This window comes from Arachis hypogaea, chromosome 9, assembly GCF_003086295.3.
Source record: "Arachis hypogaea cultivar Tifrunner chromosome 9, arahy.Tifrunner.gnm2.J5K5, whole genome shotgun sequence".
NCBI lineage: Eukaryota > Viridiplantae > Streptophyta > Magnoliopsida > Fabales > Fabaceae > Arachis > Arachis hypogaea.
In genome coordinates, this window is record NC_092044.1 from 291,157 (window position 1) to 309,198 (window position 18,042).

At 31.5% G+C, this 18,042-nt stretch overlaps 1 protein-coding gene, 1 non-coding gene and 1 pseudogene across 2 annotated transcripts; 2 read left to right on the forward strand and 1 right to left on the reverse strand.

Moving 5' to 3' along the window:
* The first annotated feature begins 5,725 nt into the window (after window positions 1-5,725).
* TRNAR-ACG (transfer RNA arginine (anticodon ACG)) lies at window positions 5,726-5,799 on the forward strand. Its single transcript has one exon. It is a non-coding gene; the product is annotated as a tRNA-Arg (tRNA).
* A 1,083-nt stretch (window positions 5,800-6,882) lies between these two features.
* Window positions 6,883-7,574, forward strand: LOC112712732 (putative protein TIC 214 N-terminal part; annotated as a pseudogene).
* Window positions 7,575-11,253: 3,679 nt separating this feature from the next.
* LOC140175401 (aspartyl protease family protein At5g10770-like) lies at window positions 11,254-13,405 on the reverse strand. The gene is made up of 2 exons (XM_072203746.1): window positions 13,260-13,405; window positions 11,254-11,614 (listed from the first exon to the last, which is right to left on the reverse strand). Exons 1-2 carry the CDS (start codon window positions 13,403-13,405, stop codon window positions 11,254-11,256), a joined length of 507 nt encoding a protein of 168 aa, XP_072059847.1.
* Window positions 13,406-18,042: the final 4,637 nt, after the last annotated feature.

Below are 18,042 nucleotides of genomic sequence, written 5' to 3' on the forward strand. Positions count from 1 at the left end.
CCTCCATCTAAAACAAACTTAAACTTAGTTTGCCTACCAAAACTATTGAAATACTTAAAGTAAAATCTTCTATCAGTAGAAGAGTTGAGACCAATTATAATACAAAAATGCTAAATATAAACATACATGTTATATGATTACATAACCCCTACTTAATTGAATGACTTAATATGAACAATTTCGTATATTTAATTAGGCCACACTTATAAAAACCACAAAAAACTATCACAAAATAGATCTAATAAAATGTGTGAGATTTGGATAAATTAAATTAATTTATTGATATATTTATTTTATTTGTAATTGATTTGATTTAATGAGTTAAAGTAAATATATCAGAAAACACTTTTAGAAGCATGTCACGTTAGCTCCATTATTAAGTGAAAAAATTCGATTTTTATATAATAGAATAGATTATGAAAACGTGTACTAATATATGCCAACAAAGTATTATCCAGATCACCTTGTAATTTTGAAATGATATTTTTTCTCCTGTTTAATTCAAAGGTGTTAGGCGTATTTTTCTATTGTATAAGTAGTAAAAATAATTTAAGAATAATTCATGATATAACATGTTTTGTTTGCGTTAGTGACCAACAACTTAATTTAACCAATTTGATTTAGTCTAGTGGTTAGTTTATTATGTTGAAAATTTTTTAACCCTTTAATTCTAAGATCATCTATATTAAATTATTAAAAAAGAGAGTTAAAAATATAAAAGCATATCTAAATTCGTGATTACCATCTTAATTTATTGTTTGTGATTCTAATGTGTGATTCTTTGATATTTTTCAACCAAAATCTATCAAATTTTTATTTTAGGCTGAATAGTAATTTTTTTTATAAAGTTCATAATTCTAATGTACGCTTCTTTAATCTTCTTCAACCAAACTCTATTAAATCCTTATTTTAGACTGAATATTATTTTTTTGATAAGACAAGAATTGCATAGTAATTTTGGTGTATTGAAAAACTAAAACCCTAGAGTTTTTTTTTTGATAGTTTTCATGCTAACACAACCTTTAGAAAAAAAAAAAGCTACGCACAAATAAATAAAAACCAAGTCTAACCAAGGCTAGTCAACCCTCCCTAAACTAGGAAAGACAAAACTCAAACCAGACATTACACAAGAAAATAAGGAATAAACTCTAGCCACACATGCAGCAAGAGAAACAAGACACCAATAAGTTGTTAGATATCTCAATTCTTAGCACCTGTTCTTCGAAACCTTCTGTCTCTTGCCCAAGCTAGCACCAAAACACGATACATCTTGTTCCAATAGAGAGATATTCACCTTTTCCTTCTTGAAGACAACATCATTTCTATGTTTTCACAGAGACCAAATTACAGCAAAAAAGGTTGTCATCCAATCCTCTTTTTCACTCTTCCTATTTGCTCCATATATCCACGACTCAAAACATTGTCTAGGATCTCCTGCCCAAACCCAAAGTATATTCCAAAACCTAAGAGCCGAACCCCACAGCTTCCATGCATATTCGCATGTGAAAAACAGATGATGAACAGATTCTGGTGCCTTGCCACAAATAACACAGATAATTTCTGATGTTGGTAAGATTCTACACCTAACTAATCTGTCTTTGGTGTTCACTCTTTCTAAGATTACAAACCAAACAAAAATCTCCACACGGGGGAGCCAAACTCCTCCACAAATTGTTATAAAAATTGAACATATTCGGATCTTGTCCTAGATTTTTATTCTTATATACCACATTCAAAAAAGATTTTACAGAGAAAGTACCTTCCTTGTCATGTTTCCATATCAGCTTATCCACTTCGCTTTGTCGAATCCCCACCTTCGCTAGGCCTGTTTGTAGCTCACTCAGCTCTTGCTCTTCCCACGACCACAAAGCTCTCCTCCATTGCAACCCCACTCCATACATACCCATCCCAAAAGCCACAATCACTGATGGTGCACGCGCCTTATCAACAGCTACCCTGTAGAGATTTGAAAATCTGTCTCTAAGCCTCCCGTCTTTCATCCAAACATCGTCCCAAAATAGCGTTCTAGTTCCATCTCCCAATTGTCGCTGCATACCTTCATAGTAAATGTTAAAAAGCTCAGCTTCACTAGATCTCAAGTTTCCAATAGTATTCCAAAGACTCCCTGTATTTTTTATTTGTTGTTTTTCCAGCCCATTTTAAGAATCTAATTTATTACATGAACACACCACTCTCTTTCAAAGTGGGCACTCCTCTTTGTCAAAATGCCACCACCACTTGAATAAGAGTGCTGCATTCTTTAATACTAGATCTCCCACACCCAGCCCTCCTTGGCTCTTTGGCTTTTGAATTAGGCTCCAGTTCACTGTTGCCATCCCCTTCTTTCCATTATTTTTTCCCAGAAAAAACTTGACTGAAGAGACGTTATCTTTGCCGCCATTGCTTTAGGCATCTTAAACAAGTTCAAATAATACATAGGCAGATTATTCAAGACTGCCTTAATTAGAACCAATTTTCCGGCTTTAGACAAGTGCCTACTTTTCCATCCCTTAAGCCTATCTTCCACCTTTCTAATCACTGGCTTCCATGTTTCTATTCTTCTTGGATTGGCGCCTAACGGAATGCCCAAGTAATTCATAGGTAACGAACCTTTTCTACAATCCAACGTCTTGCAAGCTAGCTCCACCTCCTCATTGTTACAATTTACTCCGATCAAGACAGATTTGTTGTAGTTTATCTTTAATCCCGTTATTAGCTCGAACCCTCCTAACAGTCTTTTATAGCTCATTAGGGGCTTGTGATCACACGGGCAAAACAGGATAGTATCATCTGCAAACTGAAGATGCATAATACTAACCCTATTATGACCAATGTCAAGAGATCTAATCCGACCCTTCTCACATAATCTTCCCAACGTACTATTTAGAACCTGGCTCACCATAACAAAAAGAAAAGGAGACAATGGGTCCCCTTGCCTCAACCCCCTCTGTAACTTAAAGGGTTTGGTTGTTGTCCCATTCACTAGCACCGACATAGATGCTGTCGATAAACAAGTCCTTATCCATGATCTCCACACCTCGCCGAAGCCCATGCTCTTCAACACTCTGTCAACAAAACTCCACCAAATTCTGTCATACGCTTTTTGAAAGTCTAGCTTGATTAACCAAGTTGGTATCTTCTTTTTCCTCACCCAATGCACTACCTCACACGCTATGAGAGCTTCGTCAATGATCTTCCTCCCACTCACAAAAGCAGATTGCTCCTCCCCTACTAATTCTGGCATAAATGATTGGAGTCTTTTCGATAGTATCTTAGCTACCACTTTATAAACACAGCCAACCATACTAATCGGCCTATAGTCTTTCAGATCGTTCGAGCCTCCTTCCTTATGTGCAAGAGTAACCCATGTCAAATTGGCCTTCTTCAGTAAAATTCCCTTCTCAAAAAATTCTCAACCACTTGACTAAAGTCTTCCCCTATGATGTCCCATAAGTTTCTAATACTTTTGAAATTGAATCCATCTGGTCCAGGTGCTCTAGACGGCTCGCACTCCCAAACCGCGCCCTGATTTATTCTCTTGTTGGCTTCCTTTCCAAAAGAATTGAGTCTTCCCTGCTAATCCTTTTCACCAAGGACATATCAAACCCAATTGATAAATTCTGATCCTCCCTATATAAATTTTCAAAATATCGTCTTATCTCTCTTTTTACTATGCACGACTCCCTTATATATTCTCCATCAATACAAACTGAATCCATGACCTTACTCCTCCTTTTCGCCTTAGTCACCGCATGAAAGTATTTGGTATTTCGATCTAACTGTGTAGCATACTTCGATCTTGACATTTGTCTCCAATAATCATCTTTTTGCTCATACCATTTTTCCAACAAAATCTTCAAGGCCCTGTTCCGTGCAAGTAGACACTCATCTTGGATACCCTCGGCAAAGCACTTATCCACACTTTGGATTTCAGACTATATTTTCTCTATTTGGTAGTTGATGGATCCAAATTTTTCTCTATTCCAAACTCTAAGAGGTCGCTTCAAAGAGTCTAATTTTTCCAATAGATTTCTTTCTCCTGGTTTCTCCCACTCCTTTCTTACTGTTTCTTTGAATGCAGCATATGTCAACCACGCATCTATCGTTCGAAACGGCTTAGGATCCCAATCAACAACTCCAGAATCCACCAACAATGGGCAATGGTCAGATAAACTTCTCGGCATAGTCTTCAGGCGAACTATATCAAAACATTCATGCAATTCAACATGAATAAACACCCTATCAATTCTGCTACATGAGCGACCTCCATACCAAGTATATTTTCGATCCCGTAACTCCAGTTCCAAAAACTCCATAGCCTCCACCCACTCCCTAAACAGTAAGCTATTATGGGTTAGCGTGTTACATCCAAACCTATCCTCCACTTCCAATATCTCATTGAAATCTCCTCCCATCACAAATGGCACCATCCAGGCTCTCCTTAATTCCCACAATTCTGACCAAATTTCAATTTTTTCTTCACTGTTGTGCGGTCCATACACCACACACACCGCCGCCTCCAAATTTACTTCTTTAATGATACCCTTAATTTCTAACCATCTCTTTCCTTTTTCTACTATCTTCTGTTCCATGAAACTATTACTCCAAATGCATAACAAGCCCGTAGCCGTACCCATAGAATTGACACATCCCCATGAGAAATCTCCTCCCCCCTACACTCTCGATGCCAAATTTTTTGTTATAAGCTCCTTCTTAGTTTCTATTAAGCCAATCAGACCTACCCTCTGTTTTTTACACATACCTTTGATCATTTCAATCTTCCCGGTGCCTCCCAGACCTCTTATATTCCAAAATGCAATTAACATATAAAAAAAATTCTCACATGAGCAGTGGGCTAGGGGCAATCCATTTCCTTTCTTCTCTTCATTTCTCTTTGAACGACTATTTTTTGATCGCAGATTGTACCCTCCGCTCATCGGTCTTCCTTCGATTTCCTTGAGGTGCTTCACTACCCGGATCTCATCTTCTTCATCAAAACGCATGCCAGCATCCTCACACAAAAATTTGGCTTCAAAAGCATCTTGTAGTTGATGCCGCTCCAAAGCTTCATTATCGCTCTCTCTAATTTTATCTGGTGCCTATCTCTCTTCCTCCCCATCAAAGAGAGATATTTGTGGACTCATATTAACGTTTTTTCTAGTAACAATATGGTGTATTTATACTAGGCTATTGGTTCCATTAAGACCATCTCCAATAGGAAACTCATCCCAATTCTTATTTGTGGTTCACCTATCATAAAAAGTAACTCCACATCAGTTTTTACGTCATAAACTGTGATCCCACTTAATTAATTAATTAAAGTTATTAAAATTAATATAGTTATTATTTTTTTAAATAATATTATTTAAATTTATAAATTCAAAAATAATTCACTATTAAAAAATATTAATAATCAAGAAAGAAATTTATAACATCTAATTTTACAATAGTTACTTTCATAAACAAGTAATAAGACCTCTCTTATTACTTTTTCATATTGAAAAAGTAATAAGAATTCAAAATGAAAAGAGCTGTCTTATTCAAAACCCCAATTATGAAATTCCTCTCGCCCACTTCACACCTCAGAACGCACCGTTCTTATAGAGAGAGAGAGAGAGGCACTTTCACATCTTCTTAAGCCGAAATGAAATGGCTGGGGAGAGGGAAGGTTCCCTTTTTTTAGTTTTAGGGTACTCCGAGAAACAGATCCAGTGGAGACGGGATGGGGCCTGTAGCTCAGAGGATTAGAGCACGTGGCTACGAACCACGGTGTCGGGGGTTCGAATCCCTCCTCGCCCACAACCGGCCAAAAAGGTAAGGACCCTTACCTCTGGGGGGTAAGAAAATCATGATCGGGCTAGCGGACCCAAAGCTATGGAACTTGGGTGTGAGTATTTTGTCGAAATGGAATGGCCTTACCTTATTGTTTTCTTAAAAAATAAACAAAATTTTCGTAAATGGTGGATATTTCTAAATAAAAAAAGTATGTTCTAAGCTTTAGCTTTTAATCCGCATATTTTTACCCTTCGTAATTCTTCCTCAGCCAGACTTGTGCAGAATAGCAGAACAAGTAAAGTATTTGTAGCATAGTAAAAATGCCTTTCTCATCATTAATATGTTTGCTCGCGGCAATTGTAGCCTCTCGGGAGAATTGATGACTGCATCAAAGATGCACTTGCTATTGCTAATACTAGTACATCGGAGAATTCTGAATTGGTTAGTTTAAATAGCCCCGAACAGTGGAACAAGGGAGTATCCCAAACCTACACCGAGGTATTGACGGCGATTCTCAAATATCGCAGAACCGAACGGGATATGATGAGATAGAATGCAATAGAGACAAACAAAAGACAGGGGGAATGTGTTACCTACTTTTAATGGTCAAAGCGAACCCAATCCTTTCATTTCGAATGCAAGAATTCGGAATGAACCAAACCTCCCTAAGTAGGATTCGAACCTACGACCAGTCAGTTAACAGCGAATCGCTCTACCACTGAGCTACTGAGGGACAACGGGAAATTTGATCTCATAGAATTCAATTCCCGTTCTCAACCCATGACCAATATGAGCTCGAAGTTTCCTTCGTAACTCGTGGAACTTCTTCGCAATGGCTCCGTTCCATGCCTCATTTCAAAGGGAACCTCAAAGTTGCTCTATTTCATTATATTCCACCCATATCAAAATTCTACTCATTTTAGATCCCCCTATTTGGTGTCAGTGAGATAAGAGATGCCGTTTCTAGTCTATCTCTTTCTATTTCTATATAGAAATATGGAAGGTTGAAAAATCATTATATAAATATATGGATTGAAAATTAGATAATAATCCGGAGATTGCAATAGATAATAAAAAATAGAAGATAATAAAAAACAGATGTTTGCGATGATTTTTCAATCTTTTATACTGGATAATCTAGTATACTTATGCATGAAGATAATGAATCCGGTTGTTGTGGTCGGACTCTATTATGGATTTCTGAGCACATTCTTCATAGGGCCCTCTTATCTCTTCCTTCTTCGAACTCAGATTATGCAAGAAGGGACCGAGAAGAAACAGCTCATCATGTTCATATCGATCTATTATGCGCATTTGCATCTAGCATTGGGTAGACCTCATATAATAACTGTCATACCTCTACTCTATCTTTTATTTCATTTCTTCGGCAATAATAAAAAAAAATTTGTGAATTATGGGGACAAGAAAAAGAATTCAATACGTAAATTTAGCATTCAAAGAATATTCTTTACTAATCTTATTTTTTAGTTATTTAATCCCCTTGTCTTACCAAGTTCCATATTAGTCAGATTAGTAAACATCTATATGTTTAGATGCAACAATAAATTGTTTTTAACAAGTGATTTTGGAGGTTGGTTAATTGGCCACACTTTTTTCATAAAATGGATTGAATTTGTTTGGATATAACAAAATAATGTTATTAAATCTAATGAACGCATTTGCTCTAAGAAGTCCATTTTATCAGAATTTCGAACTTCTATGGTTCAACTCTTTAGTATTTTTTTATTTCTTACGTGTTTATACTATTTAGGCCGAACACCCTTGCCCTTTGTTTTTAAAAAAGAAAGGTTCAAAAAGTAAAGAAAGTGGTGAAATTGAAAAACACAAATTTGATGTTGAAAGAATTTCAAAAACGATAAGAAGTTACTTTCATAAACAATAACGACATAATAATATTGACTAATTTTAAAAGTTATATCACAAACGAATAAAACATACTACATCACAATGGCTAATTTTGTAATGTGGTTAGCATTTTAAATTTTTTAAATAAAAATAAGCAATCCAACCAAAAATTATTTTGTAAAGTGTAAAAATATTAATTTATTTTTTTATATAAATAAAAATAATTAATTATAATTTAATATAATAATATATTATTTTGTAAGGTGTAACAACATGAAGAGCAGGCCTTTAAATTTGTGCAATTAAAGAAAAGATTGAATTGAGTTGTATAACACCTTAACTTCTAGCATGTCATGATCGTACTAAGAATAAGGCGTTACGACTCTATTTTTCTTTTATTAGCTATTTAATGTGGACCCTCTACACGTTAACTGGTCGATAGTTTTTAAGAAAAACGAAATTCCTTTTAGCTTGGTATATACTTCAAACTCAACTAAGTCAGATAAACATATACTCACATAATTAATATTAACACATAATAATTATTCATACAAGACTTAAATACAAACCTACCCCTCTATAAAAATACAACACTTTACATAATCAAGGGCGAGGGAAAATAAACCCAAAAGCAACTAGCCAAACAAGCCTTCTATTCGTCAGTAGCTTTTCAATTAGCCATCCTGTCTGTACCTTTGAAAGGGTCTTTTTAAAATTTTGGGGTGAGAACAAAGCCACACGTTCTCAGTAGGGAACGTGAACGCCGCAATAAATAGAGTAAATACAAATAGCTACTTCATATCATAAAAACAATTTCACTTAAATCAGTTTTAAATTCCTTTCTTTAAATCACGTTACTTAAACAAAATCCCAGTCACATTAACAATTCCTTATCCATAAACAACATTCCTAAATACATTATTAAGACCACAATACAAGTAAAATATCCATCAAGCACACAAGCAAATCACCAAAACAATAGCACAATCACAAATAAACAAAATAAAGCAAACACAATCAAATGTAAATGCGCAAACAAGATGATGCATGCCTGTTCCTAGCGCAGGCCATGAGCTCATGCGTCGGTTGTCTATCCGCAACCCGACGTTACTCGGAGTGAACCCCGAATATGGTTCCTTTACTGTGTCAGTTAGACACCTTGGCCTCACGGTTATCCGTGTCAATTAGGTTTCATTATAATAACATTTTAATGTGTATCACAGTAAGAAACAGTGCTATCAGTTAGGCAAACATTCCTGCATTAGCGATCTCAAGCTATCAATTAGCCGGACACTTTCGCATTAGCAGTTTGGCACAAGGCCCGTTTAACATACAATTCTCATTTATTTATTTCATTCATTACTTCCCTTTTTTTTCCCTCTAAGTATCGTTTCCATTATGCCTCCACTTCACCTTACAGCTAAGCATACCTCCGCATCACCAAGAAGCTAAAAGTACCTCCGCATCACCGTGAAACTAGGCGTACCTCCGCATCACCTTTTAACTTTAAACGTATCCTATGGATAACTTACACACCTTTGTTTAACTAAGTTCATACATTCTACCAAATTTGGACATATCATTTGGGTCTAAGCCAAATTTTACCACATTTAGATTAGAATTGAATTAGATAGCCAACTTAATAAAATTTGCTGCTGCACTAAAGAGAATTCAGGAAAAATACAGCAAGCAGCCCTGTTTTTGATAAATTTGTAATAAATTCAATTCTAATCCATTACTTCTAAATTTTGGCGAGGATATACTTAACATAAATTTTAGGACAAATAAATTTCAAATCCATAGCACCTCGTTTGGTAAATTAAAAGTCAATTGGAAGTGCTGCCCTGTTACTTTAAATTAGTTCTGCATTTTCTGTGAACAACCCAACTTCCAAGGGACATAACTAACTCTACAAAATAGCAATGGATATGAAATTCATACTCACTTAAAATAGATTGATAGATCTTTAAAATACGTTTGGAAGCAACTCAAAATTCCAAATAAATCAAAAGTTATAGGGTTTGGAAGTTGGGACTGCAGAACCAGAAAACCAAAAAATTCTGCAGCAACCACTAAAGTTCAAAAACTCGTATCTTCCAAACCACTTGGTAAAATTTCCTAAATTTTTTTGGAGTAATATTGACTTATTGAAATTTGATAAAAAAAAATGGGTTGGTTTGAAAATAATATCCAGATTACTCCCAGTTTTTATTTTAAGTTGCTGTCCAAAGTGTTTAGAAATTTCTGCAACAAGGCTTCTTAATTTTCACTAACCAAATTTAATCCTCTAGGTTTCCAACTTATACCAACCAACCATTCCCATTACTCATCACCATATCTACTTAAATTATGTTATAACCCTGCCCTAAAACTTCAGTTCCACACACCTATCAGAAATTTACATGCTTTATATAAGATATTCACACTTTTATAGCATTAGAAATCTGCATTAAGTAATTTTAATAACCTTTCATACCAAACTTTATATTCAAGCCTAAAATTTCTCTAAAACCACAATTCTAACTTTTTTTTGACTAACCAAAGTTGTCCAAGAACTTTTAATTCAGTATATCACAACATTCATTCTTCAACATCTCATCTATAACAACATATCTTAAGTTATGATTCATCAAATGAATTTTCAGCAACTATAGCAATATTCCATACACAAAATTATCATCAACAAGTACTAGCAGCAAGGACAACTTCAAAATACACAACATCATCAATAATCACTACATTAAATCATTAAACCAATCACCAATTACAACTATAATTCAGAGCGATTAAAAAATGTCTTTCCCTATTTAGCTCCTCAACTATGATACCAAAAATTTTCTAATTTGACATAACTTGAATTTAGAATCCCTTAAGTTGAATTAGGAACTGTTTCTTTCTCTGCTTTTTAATAGCTTCTGCTTGCAAAACTTCTTCTACTATTGTACTTGAATGTATCTTTCTTGGTTCAGTTGGTTGAAAAGAAAAGAAAAAAGAAATTGTCTCTTTGTGTGTGTGTGTTATTCTCCTTCCATATTTAGCCCGTCTTAATCTTTGAAGACTCTGGTTGATTCCTCTTCTACTTTTAAAGGCTATATTTTCTTGCCTATGGACGACTGATTGGTAAGTTTATTATTTTTTGGCTGAGAAATGCATGGATGCGGCCTTTGCTCAGTTGCTGATTCAAGTGACATATGGCGATGAACTTACTTACCATTTCTTTTTCTTATATATCTCTAGTTTGCAGTGTTCCGACTCTGTATGCATCATCAAGTTATAGTTTTTTTAATTGATTTATACCTTAAATCTTTGTATATTCATGCAGTATTTTAATTGATTTATACTCATTTTTGTTTTTGTAAATTAACTTGACATATATTAATTCTTTTACATCTTAAAAAGATAAGAAATATAATCCAATAATATTAAATTAATGCACGAAATAAAATCAACACACTTAATATTGTTACATCTTTTTTTTATAACATAAAATTAAGGTAGAAACACAAGCACAGTTAACTTTATGTAAAGTTGATAATTAACAATAGTTAGATAATTTAATAGATTTAACTAAATTGTGATTTAACGCTAATATACAAAGCTAACGAAAGTGCATTATTCTGCAAAACCCACCCTAAATAGTTTGGAATCATATATGACCCTATTATTCCTCTGCTGAAGATTTCCAATTATGGGAACTTCATGTTCATAAGAAAGGCTTGCAAATGGGAAACAAACTTTTGATTTTGAAGCACCATCACCCTCATCAATCATGATCAATGTTCCAGATGGATCCACGTTAAGCTTAGCATGATTATCACCCTCAAAGTACATTCTTATGGTAGGCACTTTCACTTGTTGAATCCCGGTTAGATCAAAACATGTGTCAAGGATTGCAACCCCAGGAACTTGAGGGTAACCTTGAAATTGTCTCAAGAATCCTTCCTTCAATGCGTTGTAGATTGATGGAGGCAACCTTGTAATCACCGTGAAAATAATGAGTCAATATTCGGCAACATATAGATTTTCAATTGTATAATTAGAACGTAGATACGGTTTTGGCAATGTGAATAATTTTATACTTCGCGGATGCAGCATTACGTTAAAAATGACACTATAGATTATTAGGTTAAAAATGATATGAAAATTAGATGTAGTTAATTTTAACTTTATGTAAAGTTAATAATTGAGTTATTAAATAATTTGATAAATTTAGTTAAATTATTATTTAACAATTTTTAACTATTAATTTTACTTAAAATTAACTATATCTAAATTTTTATTTAAAAATATTATAAACATGTGTTACAGATAAATATGATAGATTATTACACACGTGGTTATTAGTAATGACCATTATTATAAGAATATATAATTATAACGACAATTTTTATTTTATTTTTTCACTAGATGAATTTAGGACAATATATACGACATTACTGTATCATTTTTTTTAGAGCATGATATTATGATTGTTATGAAATTATATTGGTCCATCTTTCATTCTTTCTATCTTATCTGCATCGCTTCTTTTAGATTTTGCAAATTGTGGGACTTCTACACATTCTTTGGTTTGCAAATTGTAGAGATTGACATGGTTTTGAATTGCAAGGAACTGATTGATATAAATGAGAGGTAGATGGTTTGAACAAAGATTCCTTTTGATTGTAACATGATTTGTAAGTAGGGATGTCAACGGGAAAGGCGGGATGGGGGATGCCTTCCTATTATCTATTCCCGTTTCTAGATTTGCTTCCTGTCTCTATTTCCGTTTTTCGTCGTGGGAGAATATTGCTTACCATTTTCATTCTCTACAGAGCCCCATTCTTTGTGGGGACCTCATTCCCTATCTATCTGATAGTTCTAACTAACTATTAATTTCCATATGAATAGAGTTGCAAATATCCATCCTATACAAAAACAGCAAGATTTTATACAAAAAAGTCTAAACGACAAGATGGTGACTTCTTTCGAAATGACGCAGTGGAGGGATGCAATGACGAGCCAAAAGACAAAGCAATGGATGAGGTGGGAGACGTAAGAATAGAGAGGAGAATGGACACGACGACAAAGTTACGAAAAGGAACACCACAAATAGAGAGTACGACGCAGTGAGGATGATGGCACAGTGAAGTGTGATAATGCGGCGAGAAGAGAGAGTAACGAGGGGGTGGCTGCAGAGAGGTTGGATGGAGTATGAACAGCGTTAGGGATCTCTGAATTGAAGAATGATTATGCAAATGAGGATTAGGATAATTCAATTATTAAAGACAATTCAATAAATTTATGAATTTCGAAGATTAATGAGACGAGGCGGGATCCCCGTTCGAGTCCCCATGCCTGTCTCGGGAGAATTGTGTCTCCCGTTTCTATCATCGCAAAAATTTTTTTCTCATAATCGAATTTTCATTTGAAACAGTCCCGACAAAAGTTTTCGCGTCTCGAGAAATTTTGACATCCTATTTGCAGGTTCACATTGGACCTATGATAGGTCACTTCCGGTGTCAACTATCATTGTTCTTTTTTTATTACCTAATTCTAAAGTCACTAAATAGTTTAATATGTCAAAGTTTTGACCAAGATTCAGTGGAATTTGGGATTTTATTGAAGCTTCTAATAACAAGTTTTGGTTACTACTAGACAATGACGCCATTCTTCCAAACATGTTTTGATTGAAACGAACACGAAGATCATCAAGCATCATTCTTTTCTTCCAATAATCAATTTTCATTTCTTCTGGTGGTGGACACTCTTCTTGCTCCTTCATTTTTAATATGATCGCCCCATTTTTCCGTCCTAATCAAAAGAATTTAGATTGAATTTACTGCAGTTTCGTAATACAATTATATTGGGTGTACATTAAAATTAACTATTAGAATAAAATATATATTAAAAATAAATTAAATTATTTATATATTTATATAAATACATAATAATTAATTTTAGTATGTAAATAATATTTTTTATTATATATTATACATGTTATCCTCTACTTAAAAGAATTAAATGTGGAGTAATACTCACAAACAAACAGAAGTGTACATTGGCTTTCATAATATCTAAATTATTTGACATTTTTATATTTTATAGATCATAGTATTATGCATCATTAAATTGTTTATTCCAAAACTTTAAATAAATAAAAATACATAAATAATTATATCTAATATAATTTTTTATATACAAAACTTTCTTTTATCTTGAAGCATAGATTTTCTATTTTTTATGTATTGTACTAATTTTTTAAAAATAAAATTAAAATTAAAAATTTCATTGAAGAATCAACACCTTCCAATCTTACACCACTTTATTTATTGTGTGGTTAATTACCACTCTATTTCATTCTGTGGTTCCTCGTAGCTCACTTATTTATTACGGTCCTTTAAGATCGTGACACGTCACTGATATTATTTGGTGCCACTTCCATATCTTCTTGCTTCCTAACGCAGCCTCCATTCTCATTTTCTTGGTTTCAAATTCTAAAACCTTTAATTTGATTTTGTAGAAAGACGTAGCTTTGGACAATACCTTACTATCTACGTTTTTTGACATTTTTGTTATTTTGCTTCAACATTACCATAAATAGATTTAACTTTGCTATGTTTCAAAAATGTTTGAAAAGTCACAAAAAAAAGGTTTAAAGTAATTTAACTTTTTTTTTTGTATTTTAACTATTACTTATTTTATTTTCTATTTTTAATAACTATTAGAATAATTAAATAATATTAAATGTAATGAATATATAATAATATATAGTAACAGCTACATGAATTGAAAGGTATGTTTTGACTTAAAGAAAAATAAAGGTCTGCACGATCTGCTTTTATTACATTATTAGAATGAAGAAAATAATAATAACAAGCTATCTTATTGCAACTTTTAATATTAAAAGTAAAATATAAAAAAAAATGGTATTCTAGTTTGAATTATAACTAGTTAATCAATGGTTTCATTTTTTAATTAATTAATTTATTTTTTGGTACGTACATGAACCAAAATTGAATTATAACTAGTTAATCGAGGAAATTGAATGGTTCCACGTGGAGAAGTGCCCTATGATCCATTCAGCTCAACCAGATATTTTTCCCACTTTCAACCAAAACCAACCACTTCTAATATTCAATCTAAGGATAATTTCGGTATTCACTGCAATTTGAACATGTGAAATATTTGACGGTGCGAAAACAAAAGCGGTATTAAAAGAAATAAATAATCAAAATATATTTTTGGAACAAAAATTATTTTTAATATAAAAATAAAGTTAATATTTTAATTAAATATTAATATTTAAGATATAATATTGTATTATAGATATACGTAAAATATGTATTGATCAAAATATTAAAACGATTAATTGATTCTCTTGGTAATTATTATTTATTTGATTAATGATAAAATTATTTATCTTTACATTACTTGAAACATCTCAAATTCTTTTGATTCTTATTCCTTTATATGAGTCGAAGCATCTCACGTTCTTTTTATTCTTATTCTTTTTTTTATACATATATACATGTTTATTTAAGTATCTATTTATTTTTGTAGTAGATTTTTTTTTAGTTTTAGTAATAAATTTATTTGTATTTTTTTTTGTATAGATCAAGAGGTCTTTTTATTCGAGAATGTACTAATTTTTCATGGGTCAATATCCAATCATGAAGATATATATATATATATATATATATATATATATATATATATATATATATATATGCCAATGAGTAATAGCTCAAATAACATAATCTTCTTATACTCAATTAAGAGGTTGTGGGTTCGAGTCTCCTATCTTTGGTAAAATATATATATATATATATATATATATATATAAAAAAGGTTTATTTGAGTTCTAATTTCTATTTATAAAAGTGATTGTCAAGATGGGATTGAAACTGATTGATTGACAACTGAGTTTTTTAATTAGATTACATGTTTAGGATACCAAATCATATTCTTAAATTGAAAAAAGATGCTCCTATTATTTTGCTAAGGAACATAAATCAGGCAAATAAATTGTTTAATGGAACTCGACTTATTGTTCAAGATCTTGGAGACAATATTATTGGTGCTGAAATTGTGTCTGGAAATAACATTGGTCACAAAGTTTTTATTCCTTGGATGAATTTAGTTCTGGTATTCTTTTTAAATTTTAGTGCAGGCAGTTTTCAATTAGTCTTTGCTTTGGGATGACTATTAATAAGAATTAAGGGCAAACTTTATCTTTGGTTGGTATTTATCTTCAACGAGCAATTTTTTTTCATGGGCAGTTATATGTTGTGATATCTAAAGTGACAATAAGATCAAAATTGAAGATATTATTGTCTAATAAAGATGATAACTATTGGAACTCCACATCTAATGTTGTGTATAAGAAAGTATTTAAATATAATTTGGTAAGTGGATTATTTAACAGAATTCTTTGTTTAGTATATTTTTTTCCATATCCTATAGATTCTACTTTTCCCTAATTCTTATTGTCTTTTGCGTTTGGAGTTCGTTTTGTTCCATATACCCTAAATTCTATATTTGGCTATCGTTTAAAAGAAGAGTCGTGGATCTACTGGCTGAGTGTACTTTATTGATATGCAGGTCTAACATTGCTGACAATGGATTTGGATTAGGGTTTGGATTAGAGTGTTGTTGATGATGATCACCACCTTATTAGAGGGAAACAAATATATTTAAAAAGTTCTACTATTATTGTTTTAGTTCAGTTGTATTTGTTTGATGTCTATTTTAAAACATAAAATTTTTTATACTAATGTAAAAAGTAATAATACAAGAAAATAAAAAAATGATCTTATGTCGTGAATAAAAATTTTTTATCCGTGCGTTGCATAGGTCTTCTGCTAGTAATAAAAAAGAAAAAGAAAGAAAAAAAATGCAGAAAAAGGGAGAGAACAAGAAAAAGATACTATGATGATGATAATGAAGGAAGATGAAAAAAAGAAAGAAGAACGCAAAAAAAAAAAAGGTGGATACTACAATGAAGATGGCAAAAATATCTTCTTATAAAGATGCTTTGATTAAAAGTGTGGTTTATTTATTTAGCCACACTTTAAACAAAAATAACACTTTTATAAATATCAAAATTCAACCATACAATCCATCATCCAAGGGTCAAAAAGAAATATATTCATATGAAGACAATTATAAAATTTTCATTGTAGTATCCACAAAAAAAAAAAAAATACGCGTAAATAAACTTGACTTGATTTAACTTAGTTAAAAAAGCCTTAGTTATCTAGCATTTTTTTTTTCGATATCAAGTGAATATATATATTTCAAAAGATAATAGATTGACTAAGTAATACCTGTTATGTTAGGTATGAGTTATTTAAACTAATTAATTTAAATATATTTTGATAAGTTTTATAAAAATAAAATTTAATTCTTTTGTAGATGTAATAGGATTTTTAATTGAAAAATTTAAAAATTTTCATACTAGAACTTAATAAGTTATATAGTGAGTTAAAATAATTGTGAAAATATTTTTAGTTTTGATATCTATGAGTTATGTTATTTTTAATTGTTTTATCTTTTTTATTGAAAAATAAAAAATTAATATATTCAAAAATATATAACAAAAAATTTGAAAGATATTTTATTTTTGCTGTTATAATGTGTTAACAAAATGTCTAAATATATTAATTATTTTAGTGCATGAATTAGTTCAAATGAACTTTATTTCGGACCGAGAGAAGGATTATACGTTTTTATTCTTCGTCCTTTGATTTAGATTGTCTTAACTTTATTATCCTTATATTATATACATTAAATTATCATGAAATACAACGAATTTTACTGTATCTTGAAAAAAAAAGGTGGTTATAGAATATAAATAACATGTCTTTGTATAAAACATAACACAGTGAGAATAAGAGTGTTGATAAAAATCTTTATAGTAATACAAATGGGGAGCTCATTTGCTGACGTGGCGCTCATACGTTGAGTTTGGGAGTTTATTTGCTTACGTGTCGTTACTAGAAATTTTTAGATTTATATTTATAAATTATAAATTATTATTTACTCAGGTTGTTATTTTCAAATTTTAAGTTTGGGTTGTTTTACTTAGGTTGTTATTTTTTAAATTTTAAATTGTTTTATTTGTTTGGATTATTTTACTTATGCTGTTATTTTTTAAATTTTAAATTATTTTATTTAAGTTGTTATTTTTTAAATTTTATTTAGATTGTTCTTTTTTATATTTTAACGCTATTTTTTAAAAATCTGTTAATTCTTTTTAGCATAATTTTTTAAAATTTTATTGATTTTTTTTAAATTGTAGCTATATAAATTCTTTTAAAGAAATTTAGAGTTTTAAAAAAATTTACGTTAATTATTCTTCGGTTGTTACATACTAATATTACAATAAATAAATATTTACGTTAGTTTAGAATTTTTAAA